General features: G+C 33.5%; 3 protein-coding genes across 3 annotated transcripts in view; 2 read left to right on the top strand and 1 right to left on the bottom strand.

The window, feature by feature from the left end:
• LOC115875511 (protein gone early) overlaps positions 1-18,368 on the bottom strand; it is a 130,417-nt gene that overhangs the window by 32,542 nt on the left and 79,507 nt on the right. The gene's annotated exons all lie outside the window — the stretch shown is intronic.
• Positions 8,300-9,427, top strand: LOC115875513. Its single transcript, XM_030890988.1, has 2 exons — positions 8,300-8,622; positions 8,674-9,427. Exons 1-2 carry the CDS (start codon positions 8,529-8,531, stop codon positions 9,369-9,371), a joined length of 792 nt encoding a protein of 263 aa, XP_030746848.1. The 5' UTR covers positions 8,300-8,528; the 3' UTR covers positions 9,372-9,427.
• Positions 12,597-16,831, top strand: LOC115875512 (ras guanine nucleotide exchange factor G-like). The gene is made up of 2 exons (XM_030890987.1): positions 12,597-12,742; positions 15,329-16,831. Exons 1-2 carry the CDS (start codon positions 12,728-12,730, stop codon positions 16,505-16,507), a joined length of 1,194 nt encoding a protein of 397 aa, XP_030746847.1. The 5' UTR covers positions 12,597-12,727; the 3' UTR covers positions 16,508-16,831.

Below are 18,368 nucleotides of genomic sequence, written 5' to 3'. Positions count from 1 at the left end.
AGTTATTCATAGGAAGCATTCATTAAAAAGAGAGCGAAAGTACGTCTAATAAATACCCAAACAAATTCCCTTCATAAATAATAACAAAATAGTTTCACTCGATCCCAGTAATACGATAAAATAAAATGAATTGTGCGCACATCTCAAGATAGTCAGTCACTCCCTAGTTTTGGTCTAATTAGAATATGTATTAAAAGAGAAATCTAAACGGAACATATAGGTATACTGTGCGATATTTTATGCGAATATGTAATGAAAATCTACAAGAGGTGACATAAAATAGTCATAAAAATACAAATACTATATTTATAACGATGTAGTGTTATAAAAACAATATTTTATATGAAAGTGAAGTCACTTTTAATTATTTGACATACATAGGATTTTATAGACATCACAGCAGATGTAGAAATAACATTACAGTCTTGATTGAAAAAATAAGAAGATGCGCAACCTTATGGGCGATTTCGTGGCACAAAACATTTCCGAGATGTAGCTGGCGTTACCGTTACATGTCTGAGATTTAGTTTAGCTCTGCGCCGCTGCGCGCTCATAGTCAGCGCAGCGGATGAAGAAGCATAGTTCTGCTTTGAGTCGACAGAGTGGGTAGTTGCCGGAGACAGTGTTGCCAGACTACGGATTAATCCCTAGATTTACGGATTACTCCACATAGCAAAATAGCCAAGTCATTATAATTATTACAGAAATAAAGATGACTAATATTGTTACTAACAATTTATAACAAAATTGTTGAATAGGTACTTAAAGAGAGACTAAATAAAATAAATTGACTCGGTTTTAAATAAAATCTCACAACTTTTTATAGTGGAAGAATTGTGTTGCGAGACTTGGCATTTTTTACATTCTATGTTTTTGATGGGATTGTATTTTACAACAGTTATTCTAGCGAGTATTCTAGCTTATTTTATTATAATTATCTTAAACGTAAATTATTCAAGATGATCAAAATTTAAGGTCAAATTGTTAAAATTAGTGATGAACATCCTGTATATTACTTTTCTTTTAGATAGAGAATTAAAAAATTAACATTTTGTTTGAGTTTTATATTACATATAGATCTTTCAACAGTAATATAAAATAATTATTATAGTTGACTTTGATGAACATTTACAGAGCTAATAAAATTATTAATGAAACGTTCTCCATATACAGGGTGGCGCACCTAATTCGCCTCGGTTGATTATACGATAACGGAAAGATGTAGAAACAAAATATTTTATGGGTATATGTGGAGAGGCAATTTAAAATTATTTTGAAAGATACAGGGTGTTTCAAAACTAAGATCCATACCAAAGTTATAAGTTTTCTTATGGAACACCCGGTATTTTATTTCATTTTTGGATTCTTGGGCCCAAAAAAAGCATATATTATAAAAATTATGTTTAAAATCTTTGGTTTTTGAGATATTTAAATATGCATGCTACAATAGAATAGATTATTAACACCCTGTAACATTGCTTTTCAGAATTAGTACTTAAGTATGCTGAGTTTAAAGATCAGGAAATAAACTTTACTAAAAAATGTTATTGCTTCCTTAAATGTATACAGGGGTACCAAAAATTGCTGAACTATTTTAGGGATTTATTTTATATAAAAACTTCGTTATTTCAAATGCAATACCCTGTATTTTTTTAAATAAATCGAAGCAGATTCAAATGCTCTTTAAAACTATATTAGGGTTTCCTATACCTATCTAGCTCATATTTAGAATAAAAATCGATTTTTCAATAAAATCGCTATCAAGATGGCTGGTGTCGCGATGGCAATTTTCTAGTGACAGTTAGTAACTATTTACAAAATCGACATTAGTTTATGGACATTATTATTTAATTAACAGTTTACTTAAATTTACCTACAATAGTTTGATAAGCAAGTATTCATTATTTTATCAAGAAAAATAAAGCAGTATGTGGTTTGGAAACGAATGTTACTGATAATTTTATTTAATGAGAAAAATTTCTTCTTGGCCTCAAGGGCTTAAGCTCCAAGATATCCAAATAGGAATCTTCCCCATAAGCGTTCCTTTGAAAAACTACTTGTCCTATTTCGCAGAACTAGTAGTGTGGTTTATAAAAAACCTATTAAATAGAAACCTGTCGTTGGAAGTGAAGTTAATGAATTTGCCGTAATTGGCTCTTTTATAGAAAATCCATATATCTAAATAAGTCATCGTAAAATAAATCAGAGAACTATTTCTTCGTTTTTCTTGATAGAATAGTAAATACATATTTAATAAATATTATTTATTAAACAATTATAGATAAATTAAATAAAAGCAAACTGATATAAATTTAAATAAAGCCCATAAACTAATTTCGATTTTGAAAATAGCTACTAACTGTCACTAGAAATTTGCCGTGACGACATTAGCCCTCTTGGTTGCCATTTTATTGAAAAATTGCTCTTTATTCAAAATCTGAGATAGATAGATGTAGGAAACCCTAATAAAGTTTGATGGAGCTTTTGAATCTACTTCGATTTATTTTAAAAAATACAGGGTGTTGTATTTGAAATAAAAAAGTATTTTTATGTAAAATAAATATCTAAAATAGATCAGCAATTTTGATACCCCTGTATACATTAAACGCAGCAATCAAATTTTTCAGTAAAGTTTATTTCTTTGGCTTAAAAGTCAGCACAAGAATTAATCCTGAAAAGCAATGTACAGGGTGTTGACAATCTTTTATTACAGCATGCAAATTTAAATAACTCTAAATATCTCAAAAATCAAAGCTTGTAAACATATTTGACCCTTATAATAAATGCCTTACTTTGTGTCGACGGATCCAAATATGAAATAAAATACCGGGTGTTCCATAGGAAAAAATATAACTTTGGTGCGGATCTTAGTTCTGACATACCCTGTACATTTCAAAATAATTTTAAATTATACACATTGCCTTCCCACATATACCCATAAAATATTTTGTTTCTACATATTTCCGTTTTCGTATATCAATCAACCGAGGCGAATGAGGTGCGCCACCCTGTATAATAAAATTATACTTGAAAGGTTAGTGAAAAGAAAAAAAGGGGTCGGGTACGTTTAGAATAAGGACATCTCTATGTGGCACATATTAACAAGAACTTGAAATTGAGAAAACCTGCAAATTGTTTTACATCATAAATAGTATATTTATGAACAAATAAGAAATATCTAAAGCAACAAAATTGAAAGTATTTAGAACAATATCCACATTCAGTCCTTACATCTAATTATGAAACATGGGTTTTTACCTAAGTTTCTATAAAAATAACAGAAATCAAATACAAACTCGTGTTAGAAGTGTATGACAAAACATATATGGAGAACAACCAACACTAGAATATTGCATACAGAGGAGACACCTACAAACTGAAAAAAAAGGTAGTATTTAATTGAATACACCCCGAAGACACGTTTATTATCAGTCTAAATTATTTTGCGGATACATACGATTTAAATTTGACACCTATAGTGGTCAAGAACATCCATTAACATGCTCCATTGTCTGGCGAGATTTTTTTTGTTATCTATCAAGACAAAGAGTTAAATCAACATACAAATGGAGGCGTAAGTGGAATTTCTTACCGGAGATCGAGATTATTAGTAGAATAGGCAGTGGCGTATCACTTTCTTTTCTTTATTTTTATATTTTTTGTTGTTAATTCGATTAGCATAGTAGGTCAAAGTTTATAGACCTTTATTTTGTCACACAAATCAATAATAAGTATAAGATATTCGTTTACAAAAAAACTATCACTGTCACTATGAAAAATCCTATGATAATGACAGTAAAGCTAGAACATAAATGATATTTCTATGACAACTATGACGTCGTTTTCTGTAGTAGTGTATTGAGTAATATTTTGTGAGTAGAATATTGATCATGAATTAGAGGTACCCAAGAACCCCTTAGTAAAATCATCCAATTTAGAGCCATACAAATATTAAGGTTACTGAGAAGATTAATGAGACAAATAAAACTGATGACACATTTCACAAGTACATGCCAATTAAATTTTTAGTTACGTAATAGAGGGCGCGATTTTTAAATTCATTGTTACCAACTATTGACATATTCGGCGCCGGCGCCGTGCTGACTAATTGGAATTTAAATTTCGCGCTGGGAATTCAGGAGGTAGCTCTGCTGTAAAAAAATGTCAAGTTGCGGCATTTATTTATTCATTTCCTGACATTGTCATTCGTTTTTACTTTTCTATTACGAGTTATTGGTGTAAATAAATAGTGTTGTGATACTTTAAGCTTAAAAATGTTTACTAGCAGACCTTGCAGTCGAACATTGTTATTTTTAGAACCTCTTTTAGTGCGAAGTGTACAAGATAACTTAATAGCCGTAAAAAACTCATCGCAACGTTATTTTAGAATATTTTGAACGGGAAAGCGGTAGAAATGGCCCTTTATTTCCCTTAAGTGCTGTTAAAAAAGTGAGTTTTGTTGATGTAAATAATAACTGTTTATATATTTATAATTAATTTATTTTTGTTTCCTAAAATATTTTGATTAACAGAAAATGTATAAAAGTAGACAACGCTGTGCCGGTCAAGCTTAACCACGTGACTAAAAGTTTATTTGTATGAACTGTAGATCGTCGACTAAGAAGGAGAATACATCATATTATACAGTCGATAAATCATGATATAATAAAAAATAACAGCTTGCAAATTTCGAACTTTTGCAAAAATACACGCACCCGCCACTGTCTAGCTAATAAGTACCGCGATGTTCGTATTAATTTCGATATCTAACCTTGAAAAGAAAGTAAGAAGGCGCGCTTGTTTCTCTTCTGCCAAGCTCGCGAGGAAAAAACCTACGGAACCTCGTAAATCTGCACGGTTTACGAAATGTCGTTGCGTCGATGACGGTAAAACAACCGCATTTCGTAAGTCCGAAACGTCCAAATAAATTCGATCGGCGTACGCGATTGTCCGAATGTTGTTTTGGGTATTTATGGGAAGCACGCATCGCGGGACACGAACCCGATCCTTTCGGTGCGGCCAGATGCGACGTGCCACCCAGCGATTTGCCCACGCAAAGAAGAAGAAACGGAAACCGAAGCGTATGAATTTGCGGCGCCTACTAGATAATAACGCTCTTCATCGGCCAGTGTTTGTACATCATCATTTCCATCAACAGTTCTTACATCATCTGTTCCAGCTTATTCAATCATTTCCAACTATTATGGTGTAGTTTCCCTTACATATTTAGCTCTAAGCTCATCAATCTCGGTACCGCCGAAGGCATTTCATCGAGATTAGAGACTTATCTATTCTTCTATGGGGGTTGGTCTTGTCTTTACCCAAATCTTGTCTTTTTCGTCCTTCTCCTTTTTCTTCATAATGCGCCTTAACTTCCCGCAACGCGCTTCGATATTTTCGTTCGATAATGTTAGGTTTCCGACGTTTACTCTAGTGATCTGCTTACCACATATTGTTTGTTATACAGGATGGTCCGAACTGTATTCCGGAAACTTCGGCTGCATATTTTACTGATAAAACTAAGTAAAAAAGTTCATATAAATGTAAGTCCTAAAATGCTTAGTTTCGGAGATACAGGGTGTAGAAGTTTCATTTTTATTTCGATTTTTTCCAAATAATTTCTGAAGTAACGTCAATATTTGGATGAAAATTGGTGTCTGGGAGTTTTTTGACATGAGAAATTTGATTTAAATGTCAAAACGTCTCCTATTTGTAGGGGGCGTCACCTACATGTGTTTTAACTGTTTTGAAGAGTAATAACTTTTTGTCCGTACCTGTATAAAACTAGATAGTTATCTAACTGAAATGAGAAATTTGGGAACTTTTTATTTTTTTAAACTAATCATAAATTTTTCTTCGAAAAAATGATGATAAAACAGTTTTTGTTGAACTTTTGGCACAAAAACATTGCAAATTTATGATTTTAGTCTAATAACTAATTAGTCAACATGTATGTTTAATTAATGTCAATGATGACAGGTATTGGTAATTTCGATTCCAAATATCTCGAGAACCATTACTCGTAGCGATTTTTATCAAGAGACCTTTTTTACGTAAAAAACATGGCAAATGTATATTTTTTAACTAGCTAGTTTTATACAGGTACGGACAAAAAGTTATTACTCTTCAAACCAGTTAAAAAATACATAGGTGGTGCCCTCTACAAGAAGGAGCCATACTGATATCGAAATCAAATTTCTCATGTCAAAAAACACCCAGACACCAATTTTCATCCAAATATTAACGTTACTTTGGAAATTATTTGGAAAAAATCGAAATAAAAATGAAACTTCTACACCCTGTATCTCCGAAACTAAGCATTTTAGGACATACATTTATAAGAACTTATTTACTTATTTTTATCTGCAGAATATGTTGCTGAAGTTTCCGGAATACAGTTCGGACACCACCCTGTATATTTGGTTTCTTTCCTCGATCAGTAGACTGATCGGAGGTATTTTAGCAAGGCACAGTACCGCTACTGTTGGACATGTGCCGTATGCTGATGCAACCCTGAGTGCTAACTTCCTGTTTATCCTTTCTAGCATGTTTTCGTAATGTTTCAAACGCGTGGATCTATCCCAGTATGGTCGAATGAACTACCGAAGCCAGATGATTCTCGTCAGATGCCAGTCGTTTTATCGCTGATTTCTGTGACGTGTGAGGTCATTCGCATGCCCGAGCTAAACCAATCCCCCATGTATTTAACCTTCTTTTGAGGTTTTATAAGTTATCCAGCTTTATGCTTAGGTCCTTTGCCCTGCGTTGTCCGACGAGAACGACCAGGTCAGTTTTTTCTGAGACCAGTTTTACGCCCATGCTTTCCAACTTATTTTTAATCGCTAGCGCAGCTTTCTTCAAGGGTCGTATACGTGGAAGCAGTTATTAAGAGGTCTAGATCGTCGTTCGCATATGCTAAGATAGTTTTGCCCAGGGCTGTATCGGTTCGAAGTATCTGAACGTAAAATATATTCCAGAGGGTGGGTCCGAGGATCGAACCTTGAGGGACTCTGCATGCCATTTTGTGTTTCCCGTGTCTATTGTTGGCTATGCGGGTCCAGTTCATCTCTGTTAATTTCGTAATATCATTGTCCTATCTTAGGTTTGGTCTTCTTGTAGGTCTCTCAATTCCTCGTGGGTACCATGCTGTAATTTTTGTAGTCATTTTGTGGTCCGCCCTTTCTGCAAGAATTTTGGAAGAAAACGATGAGACACATTAATTTCTATAATGGGAAACTAGTAGGAAGCAGATGTCTATTATAAAACCAAAAATAAGCATGAGTCTTCATTCGACGATACATAACACTATTCAGCTGGTACAGATCAGGAAATTATAGTATGAGCACAAAAGAAGCTCCAAAGTCCAGACGGCACTAATGGTTCTTTCAGTAAAATCACATTCAAGCTCGCCAACTGTTGACCGAACACAAGTGTTATAATGTCCGCCATATCAACACTAAGATCGAGCATATCCAAGACAATGAATAGAGTGATACAAAATTTTCAAAGCTTTTCTACATACACGGTCTACAGCCTGAATTCAAATGTACAAATTCAGTGACATTTTGACATTTGTGAAGTATCATCGGCTTGTAAGCAATACTTATCGGCATGACAGTGACATAAAGACATAATATAATCAATAACATGTATTAGTTTGTTGTGGAAACTTAAATACTTGTCAAACAAGCCACCGATAATGTATTTAAATATAACAAGATATCTTAAGAGTCCTAAGACCCTCATAGAAGTTCTTCCAGGCTACTGATAGGTCAACTATTAGCTTACAAAAAATGGATCTTATTCAAGACCCAAAGCGTTAGATAAGATTTTAAAATTGTAAAATACTGCAGAAAAGCTTGGGTTTTCTGGTCGGGATTAGCTTATAATAGGCCGAATATGGGCACCACTTTCGATCGCTCTGATACAGATCCGCCAAGTACGGAGGCCAAGCCTCGCCGTTGGCTAAAAGGTGAAAGAAGAGGCAAGAGCCGACCCAAAAATTTCTCCGAAAAAAGCGCCGCATCGTTCAGACTCGCTACCACAAAACCAATTGATATTTACATTTCCACTTAAAATTACTGAAATAAATATGCACCCCCGAATTTTTATTTTATTAGCTGCGTTCGACATTACAAATCTATTACCTCCTCGAACGCTTAATCAATCTTTTTGCGTTCGACATTGCAGATCTTTCTGATTTTCTCAATCTGCTCCGCGTTCGGTATTACATTTGCGAGCGCTCCGAGCGGGCTCGATCTCCTCCGGATAATTTGAAGGAGCTTATCGAGCTCAACGAAAAAAAGGCGGGAAATTTGTTTGAGTTTGTCGATCCGGTCGATTTATGGCAATAATATAACCTCAAATGTGAACTAAAGCCGGGAATAATATGTGGCCGGGACTTAAAGCAGATCCATAGCAGATCAAAGTTTGGTTTTTACATTATAACTGCATATAAATAATTACTTATACGAGATTTTAATACCACGGTGAAACGCTTTTTTCTTAACTTAGATTCATAGATAAAAATGGAGGAAGCTGTAGTATCCGTGATTGAAATTCTGGATGAAAATACAGAGATACATAAAATAAACAATGAAACATATATTTTCAATAAAAAAGGTAAGAATACCGAAATACCTAAATTAACTATTTTTATACTTGTATTTGTAGAAAGTACCTATGAACCTATAAATTTGCAATATGAAGATATAGAAGCTAATAACTCAACTTTAGAACTCCTCGATAAAAAAAGTCCTCTTTCGCCAACTGATTCAAGTTGTTCTACAAATTCAATACAAGAATGTAAGAGATTGTGGACCAGAGATTTAACTCTATATTTCATCAATTTAGTTAGTGAAAGAGATGAACAGTTTCAAACCTGTGTAAAAAAACATATTTGGACAAAAATTTCTTCCCAACTTAACGAGGAACATGGAACTACCTTAACTTGGCAGCAATGTGAAACCAAATGGAAAGGACTGACAAAAATATATCGTGAAATTGTAGATCACAATAATACTTCAGGCAAGCAAAGAAGAAAGTGGGAGTTCTTTGATGCAATGCATGCTGTTCTCTTCAAGAAACCAGAAATATTGCCAGTTGCTACTTGCAGCAGCAGCTCTGGATTGCAAGTAAATAAGTCAGGAGAAAAGATATTCAAGAAGAGTGCTACTGATAATGAAGAAGATAAAAATGAGGAGACACTACAAGATTCTAATTTTGTTAAAAAGAGAAAATCTTCGGCCAGGTCTAACAGCATAGAGAGGAGACATAAAGAAAAAATGATGAGACAGGATTGTTTTAATAACCTATTTCAAAAATATATTGATATATTACAGAGCCAACAAAGCAATAGAAAGCAAGAATAAAATAATTTGTTTACATTTTAATAAGTATTTATATTTTTGTACATTTTGTATGTATATGTTTGTATTTGTTAAATTAAATTAAAATAATAGTTTCTGTTGCTTTTTACTAATATATTATAAGTGCCAAGAAAGGAAAATATACTAATAAAACAAAATTGGGGGTATTTTCTTATAGAATTTTATTATTTATAATGTTTTAATTCATTAGTAGAGCATTCATTATATTATTCCTCTTTCGAACTGCTTGCAAATCTTCTCTTACATCATCAACAACTGCATAAACATTTTCCTCAATTAAAATCTCTTCTTCCAATTGTAAATCTGCAATATCTTCCAGTAGATCTCCATTTAATATGCATATATTATGAAGAACAGTTCCTGATACAATAATTAGTGGGATTAGATCCAATCTAGTTGTTTCTAAAGACTTTAAACGACGAAACCTGCCCTTTAGAAGAGCAAATGCATTTTCTATCACTACTCTGCATTGTGACAGTTTGTTGTTGAAATTAATTTGGGCAGGGGTTAAAACTACATTATTTTTGAAACCAACCAGTAAATAATGTGACAACTTATATGCCAAGTCTCCAATAAGATGATGATCTTCTGAAATTATCACAGAGCCATTTCTTATTCTTGAGTTAAGGTCTGACTTTCGAAATAAACGCATATCATGTATAGACCCAGGTTCCCCTGCGTAAACGTCCAAGAATAATTTTTGCTGTCGCATACCCCCTGCAATAAAACTGAGTGGTAGCTCTTCCTATTGCAGTATGAGTTAGGGTTTTCTTTTGGTTTCAGAATCCTTATGTGGGACCCATCTATTGCTCCAATTATTCCTATAAACATTTAGATGAAACATAACTAATTAACTGAAAACCAAATTAACATTACCTGGAAATCCATTAATGGCCCTAAACTCTCCTTTCAATTTCTTCTGCCCTTACTTGACTTGGCCAAGAAATAATTTTAAATTTCTTATTTACTTTTAGCAGTAGATTACAAACTCTGTATAAAATGCTCCAACAAGTACTCCTACTGATCCTAAAACGATCAGCTACAGATCTAAAACAAGGTTTGAATTTTACCATGGTTAATAAAAGTTGCATATTGCCTCTGATATAACTCTGAGAATAGAACTCACCGAAAACACTCCAAGTTTGCCAAACACCAAATTGTAACCATAAGTTGCTTATCAAGTGGCACAGGCACTGTTCCACAATGAACTGTGGAGTTAGAAACGCTATATAACTTGCCAAGTAAGTCTTCAAATGTACAAAGGTTTATTCTAAAATGAGATTTAAATGTTTTATCTGAAAGTCGTGGCACAATTTCTTCAGCATATTGTTGTACCCTTGGAGCTCTTTCTACTTCTGTTTCACTATCACTGCTGTCAAAAAATATACTGTTCGCAAAATTTAACATCAGACCTATTGCCTGGTCTGTGTTTATATCCATTTTAGGCAGATTTAAATGGAAAGTCTTTTTCTCTTTTTTTTCTTAATTGAGGTTATATCACCGAACCACACAGAAAATAGGTTATATTTATAGTATTTTTGAACAGAAAGGCTCTGACAGCTCCGAAAACGTTCGTCTTCAAAATCGCATATCCGAGTACTCCGCAATCACGTGATTTAACTCGGCCTCTGCCCGCCCTCATCTGCGATTTGTAATGTCGAACGCAGCTATTATGTTATCTTAACTAATATCACGGTCCTCTGAAACTTAGTCTTTAATCAAATCAAATTTGCTTAATGTAGTTTAGCCCAACTCTATTCACTTCAAATCGCTGTTAACCCGAACCTATAAAGCTTAACTTAAAGATATATCCCCCGAAACTATAAGGTTTGAGGTTGCTAAGCCTTAGTGACAGACTTGGTCCACTAAAGGCTTGGTCTGCCGAAGACTTTGTCCAAAAACACAAAACTTTGCCCACAAACACAAAGATTTCATCCAAAGGCCAGATCGATCCGCAGGCCGGATCTTCTGGTATATGGAGGGCTATTTAAATAAAAATCGTCAGACAAATAGCGCATCAAATAACAATGTATAAACAAAATATAGATTTGTTTATTATACCAATTCGATTTACCAAAACACAAAACGCTTTGTTAAAACTAGCTTTTGATCTTATAAATTCTGCTTATTGTACCTACATGTGCCTATATTGCACCCATAAAATAACTCAGTTACTACTTACTACAACATCCGTATTAAGTAACTACGCACCTTAATACAAATTAAATACTTACATAAAAATGTCAACAAATGCGAAATTAATATTTAGTTTGAATTGAATAATAGATTGATTTGAATTAATTTGTTTTTAAAAAAAATGAATCGATGTTTATCTGCATACATACTTATCGATTTTGTTGCCCCAACAACCTTCTCCTTTACTCCTTCAAAAGCAAAATATCTTGCGTAAAAACATTGTTTTCTTCTACCCAGTAAATACTTTTTGATACAGATTTTACAGCATTACATAGTTTCATTTTCAATACAACATTGTTATCCTTTGTTTCACTTAAGTCGTCATTTTTTGTTTCCTTTGTTTCCAATGTCTAGTATGTTCTCTTCAATTTATCTCTGCCTTATTATACTCTTCATTCAACACAGCGACAAATTCTTTCTCTCATTAAGCTCATTTACATTTTTTTTATTTTCTACGTGGTTTGATTTTTTGTTTGTTCTTGGTAGGTATGATTTCTTTGTTTTTGGTATGTCTGATTGAGTAGTTTGTTCTTGAGTATGTCCAACAGCAAAAAATGGAATGTTACGTATGGAACAAAAATGTTACGAATCCTTCCTTGTTAATGCAATCCAATCTTGCATTTCTTCAGCTAGAGTCGTTTAGTTGGCTTTATTTTCTAGCAATATACGATTCTCCTGACGCCTGTACTACAAAGAAAAGACTACATACTGCATCTAACCGTCCACCGTCCAAAAAAAAATGCGAACTTCAATTCATTTTTCATAATTGTTTGGTTGACGTTAAACTACTGGAATGTCCGATTTAGCGCCCGTGTCCGAATTAGTGAAGTTCTACTGTATTTAAAAAAAATAAAGAAAATAATAGTTCGCTAAAAAACAAATAAATATGATAATTCATTACAAAAACTGTTACGTGACACCTTCCCCGTGCTCTCGGCGCGCGTATCCTCCGCGTCCACCGGCGGCGGCCGCGGATGGCGTCATCGGGGGTTCAGGTGGGGCCCCCGAAGACGTTTCGCCGGCCGATATAACGTAGGGGCTCATTCGGAAGGCTTCAAATAATTTCCGGGTCCTCGAAAGATAGCACCAGGGTGCAGCCGTTGACGCTACAGGTCGCAGCCGGTAGCAGACACACCGTCAACATGAGAGTTTTCCTGGTGAGTACACACGATGATCGATTCGCGAAATCGGTTGAAAACATCGCGAAAAAAATATATCGAAATTACGTGAAGTGCCTTCGATTTGTGACGTGAAACCCCTTTGACCATAATCTTTCTGTACTAGTGACACAATTTTTTTAACTCGAATATTCTATATTTCGGCTTCGTATACCCCAACATGTTTTCCTACAGTAGCAACCGTAAAATAAAACACTTCTTGTTCACTACAACACAACAAAATGTTTTAAACACTTGACGTGCATTTGGGGATAACTATGTTATTATTATCAGCAGATACCTGACCCTGACCAACACCTATATGTTATTTGCTACAAATTTAAGACAATTTTTAATAAATGACTTCGATTTTTCTATCATCGATTGTCATTCCAAAGGCCACTGTAATGTCTTTTTCGATCATACAGTATTTCTTCTAGCGTAGTTTTATTTTGGTCTCTTTTGGTGTTCTATAAATTTCGGGGGAAACGATATTCTCTCGATGATTTTCGTAAAAAATTAGACAACGCGCCCCATCTGTAAAAATTCGACAAATTTGCAAATAGCCAATAAAATGAGTGGGTGGAGCGATTTGCGGTGACGTATTCGTCAAGTCGACGTATAAAATATATTGCTGTTTATTTAAATGTTTTTTGTCCGCATTCCTTTCATAGACACAGATCCAGCAGACTGTATCTTTCGTACCTAAATGTTCTTTTTACTTTATAATATACATTAAAGTTATATGTTGTTCTCTCTGAAATTCCTGACTGACATGAAATTCAACGACTCTTTTCAAAGCTATTTTCCAAAATTTCAATTAATACACCATTTTTTCAATTTCCAAAAATTTGTACCAAGTCATTTTAAATGTATTTACCTTTAATTTTTTTACATTTTTTAAGTGTCTATTTTATTGAAAATATAAACTTGAAAATATGTCACTAAATGAAATACCGTATAATAAAAAAACGGCTTTGAACTGACGATGACATTTCCCGTATAAAATGACAGCGATCTTCATTCCCACGCCAACTCTAACGCCGTCTTTTTTTATCGTATGGTATCATTACCACTTAGAAAAAGTTCATCTTAACTATAAAATCTCATATATTTGAGAATTACTAAAGGTTTTTTTAATTAATTTCATATTTTTGTAAATGCCAAAGTCTCTGTTTTTTTTCTAGCTTTAATATATTCTACTATTTTTATAAATTTTACTTACACCTATATTATATCTTTAAAATTACTTAAAAGTTAAGATTTGTATATCTTTATATATTTATTTGAAAATTGGAAAATGTACTAATAAAAAGCTTGACTTAGCTTTTGACAAAATATTTTTTTTATTTAAATTCTTCCAAATTCTTGTAAAACTAAATAGAATATTAGTTCAATTCTAAATGCAAACTTCCTATCAATATAACCCAATAAATCGGATCCTTACCCATACTTCACCAATACAGAGTGTCCCAGAAATAAGTGCAAGTATTTTAACATACAACATAGGTAGTAGCTTAAATCTATATGAAAGAAAATCCAGAAAAGATCCAGTGGTTCTCAAAATTTTAGCAAAAAAATATTTTTTTTGGAAATTTTCTTTGGAAGTAAAATAACTCGGTTATTTTGGACTTATTTGAAAAAAAGGTAAAGAGAAAAAATGTTTCATTTGACCAGATCTACCACCCCTTAAAATACTTGCGCTTATTTTAACTGGCAGTAGAGTTCAACCCCAGAAACACGCCTATGAGGTTTTTTTCGCGAAAAAAAATTTTGAAAATTCGGAATTTTTTTAAAATTTTTTTGAAAATTTTATTAGTTTCTATTTAAAAAAAATTATTTCCTGATAATATGGCAACATAGGTAGTAGATTTAATTTACAAGAAAGAAAATCCAGAAAAGATCCAGTGGTTCCCAAAATTTTAGCAAATATCATTTTTTTTTGTAAATTTTCAAAGTAAAATTACTCCGTTATTTTGGACTTTTGGAAAAACGATAAAGAGAAAATATGTTTCTTTTATCAAGATCTACCACCCCTTAAAATACTTGCACTTATTTCTGGGACACCCTGTATATATCTTTATCATATTTAAAATATCACACAATCGAAAAAAGCGTCGTCAGAGATGGCTTGGAAATGAAATCGATGATATAATCGATTTATATGTAAAATTATGTGTATAAGGAAATGGCATCGATCGTCATTTCCAAGCCACCTTTACGCCTTTTTTTAGATTTTACAGTATATCATTTCTCAAAGCAAGTATAACTTCCTTGTTATTCAATTACAACTAAAATTTTTCTAAAATCATTTTGAAAATTGAAATCTCATTATACAATCTCTTTTCATCCGTTTTATTTATAATATTTAACTTAATTTTATAGTAAAACCGAAATTTGTTATTCATTTGGTTACATGATAATTATTGAGAATAAACAACAACAAAACGGTAAAAAATATTTCCTATCATATCTCACTTTCTGTTTCATATATTATGTTTAATAATCTTTCAGTGATTAGCAAAATATCACAAGTAACTATGAAATTTCAAGAAATATTATTGATTCACAATTTAATTGTTTCAGATCACCTCAGCTTTAATAGCACTAGCTTCTGCCCGACCAGAAGCTGGCTACAGTTACCCCGTACCTTCCGGCGCTCAGCTCACCCTCCCAGGACCCAGCATCGGAGGCAGCCACGGCATATCCAGCATTAGTCTAGCTACATCCGGCGCCTCACTGGGCAGCAGTTCCTCCCTGAGCAATCACGACATCAGCCACATCAGTTTAACCGGCGGAGGTAGCGGCTACACAGGAGGAAGCAGCTACTCCAACGCAGGAAGCTACAGCAGTGGATCTGGTTTGTCATCTCTATCTGGAGGACACGGATCCTCATTTGGAGGAGCTTCGCTGTTATCTGGAGGCCACGGTTCTTCATTCTCTAGTGGATCTAGCTTGTCATCCTCCTCTTTGTCTGGAGGACATGGATCTTCATTCGGAGGACATGGATCTTCATTCGGAGGACACGGATCTTCATTTGGTGGACCCGCTCTAGTATCTGGAGGTTCTTCCTTTGGAAGTTCTTCAAGTTCCGCATTCTCCGGAGCAAGCGCAGGAAGTTTCAGCTCTGCTGCATCTCTAGGAAACATCGGTGGAGGTTCTACTTTGGTCCAGAAACACATTTACGTTCATGTACCACCTCCAGAACCTGAAGAACTCAGACCTCAACGCATTATTCCTGTAGCACCACCTCAAAAGCACTACAAAATCATCTTTATCAAAGCCCCATCTCCACCAGCACCTACCGTACCTTCCATTCCTCTTCAACCGCAAAACGAAGAAAAGACTCTGGTTTACGTGTTGGTTAAGAAGCCCGATGAACAGCCTGAAATTAATATTCCTCAGCCAGTGCCTACTCAACCCAGCAAACCAGAAGTCTACTTCATTAGATACAAAACCCAGAAAAATCAAGCAGCTGGTGGATTCTCCAGCGGTTCTTCATTGTCCAGCGCTAGCTTCGCCGGAGCAGGAGCTTCTCTAGATGCAGGATCATTAGCTGGAGCTGACTTTTCCAGTTCAGCTCTAGCAGGCTCGTCTCTGAGCTCTGGATCTCACGGATCCTTGGCTGGATTATCCAGTGGCGGACTTAGCAGTTTCTCAACGTCTCACAGCGGTTCTTTCTCCTCTGGATCATCCGGAGCAAGTATCAGTAGCTCATACGGACCCCCGGGATACGTCAGTGGAAAACCAGAAGGTCCGTACTAAGTTGTTTTGTAAAAAAGTGATGTCGAGGTGGTTATAGAAAGACTTGAGGGATGCAAAAGGCGGGTTTTTCCTTTTCTAGTGGTGGACTTTAAAAAATCCGCATGCGTGACCCGAATTAATAAAGTTATAAGCGTGATAGTCATGTTATTGTACATTGTAGTCATTAATTATCATTGTAATCGTACCATACTGCCATATTAGAATATAAGATGGATTGTATTCTATTGTTAAATAAACGATTATGTTTTTAGTTTGTAAGAAACGGTGACAAATCTAGCAAGTAGGACGTTATTTAAATTGAAATAAATTATTTTTGTATACGAACACGTTGTTTCTTTTGTTTTCTCCAAACTTCACTTAATATACGCACGTATGTCTCTCTGATATTTGGTGAAATTTTTAAATAGGAAAAAGAAATGATAATTTAGGTAGCCATGACACGCTTTCGATAATGATCGAAACATTAAATAATTTACAATAGTAATAAAATTAATAAAGTAATAAAAATCCTAAATGGTTCATTATGGAATTATTTATATACGAGGTGTAGATAAAAAGTACTTAACAGTGTGGTATATTAAAGAGAAAAAATGTTTTAGATACAGAGATTAGAAATCATTACAAATATAACCTGTCAAAATGCAGTATTTTTTTCAGAGATTTAAAATTAATATTATACACTCAGTTGCAAAAAAAATGTTTCAAATTTAAAATGTTATATTTTTTTTTACTTTTAGCCCTATTTTCATGAATTAGCATACTGTATATAAATCTGTCAACTTTAATTCATAAACTCAGTTTTTTATAAACTTTAGTATTTGGCTTATTATACAGGGTTAATTGAAAGATTTTTTTACCCTATCATTAAAACATGCTCTGCAATAAGTTCGTGAGTAACTTTTCCAAAAAGATTACTTTTCCATGAGAACCATGTCTCATGAGCATTTTGTTTTTTGATTCATGTAAACACATGCCGTGGTTAATTTTTAAGAGCGAAATGAACTTGCCACCAACAATTTGCAATTTTTTTAACCATCATTACCGTATCATGTTATAATGTCATATCGACACTGATTAGAACTCTACAGGGTTGTTCACCACATACGACACGGAGTATTGTAGCTAAACGATGAAATTTTTACAAATTGTAAATTTTGGGTTCGATGAAGGACTATTAGAGGTACAATTTAAAAATAATTTTACAAGATACAGAGTGTCCCATATAAGTAAAAAATATCAAAGTTGTATTTTTTTAAATGGAACACCCTGTATATTATTACATTTTTAGTTTCTACGATTAAAATAAAGGTAAATTTGATTAAGGCTTATTATACTTAAACCTTACCGTTTTTGAAATATTTTCAATTTTGTGAAATTGCAGTAAAAAATTTAAGGCTTCATTTCTCCAAGGGTATTAAAGTTTTTAATACCAAATATTTACTGAAGTTTATTTACTGATCAGTTATTGTGTTGCAATAATAAAAATAATACTACCTTATACAGAGTGTCTAAAAATTTATTTTAAATAATTATTAGCTTCAAACGGCAATAACTTGTTTAATTTAAATGGAACACCCTGTATATTTTACGAGAATCAGATGCACAATTTAATTGTCTATCAAATTATATTATACCATTTTTACCTATCTCTTTAAGTTTCCGTAGAAAATGCATTTTCTTGTAATTTAGAACTTATTTATCAATATACCCATGGACTATTGACATTTTAGATTATTTTTAAAGATGTACCAAATTTTTAAAGAGTACATTTACTAATATTGTCGATATAATTCGTTTATTTCATTAAAAAATAAAAAAAAACCGTTTAAATATTTGTTAAAGAGGACCAATTAATATGATT

The sequence above is a fragment of the Sitophilus oryzae genome, unplaced genomic scaffold, assembly GCF_002938485.1.
Source record: "Sitophilus oryzae breed Bouriz unplaced genomic scaffold, Soryzae_2.0 scaffold_1389_pilon_pilon, whole genome shotgun sequence".
Lineage (NCBI taxonomy): Eukaryota > Metazoa > Arthropoda > Insecta > Coleoptera > Curculionidae > Sitophilus > Sitophilus oryzae.
Note: the sequence above shows the minus strand (reverse complement) of the source record. Positions and strands in the feature narration are given on the sequence as shown.

What these genes read in the sequence shown, in the direction of transcription:
- LOC115875513 (XM_030890988.1), top strand. Translation starts at nt 8,529, where the DNA reads ATGGAGGAAGCTGTAGTATCCGTGATTGAAATTCTGGATGAAAATACA. An exon ending in ATATATTTTCAATAAAAAAG is followed by an intron (nt 8,623 to 8,673) that starts GTAAGAATACCG and finishes TTGTATTTGTAG; the next exon opens with AAAGTACCTATGAACCTATA.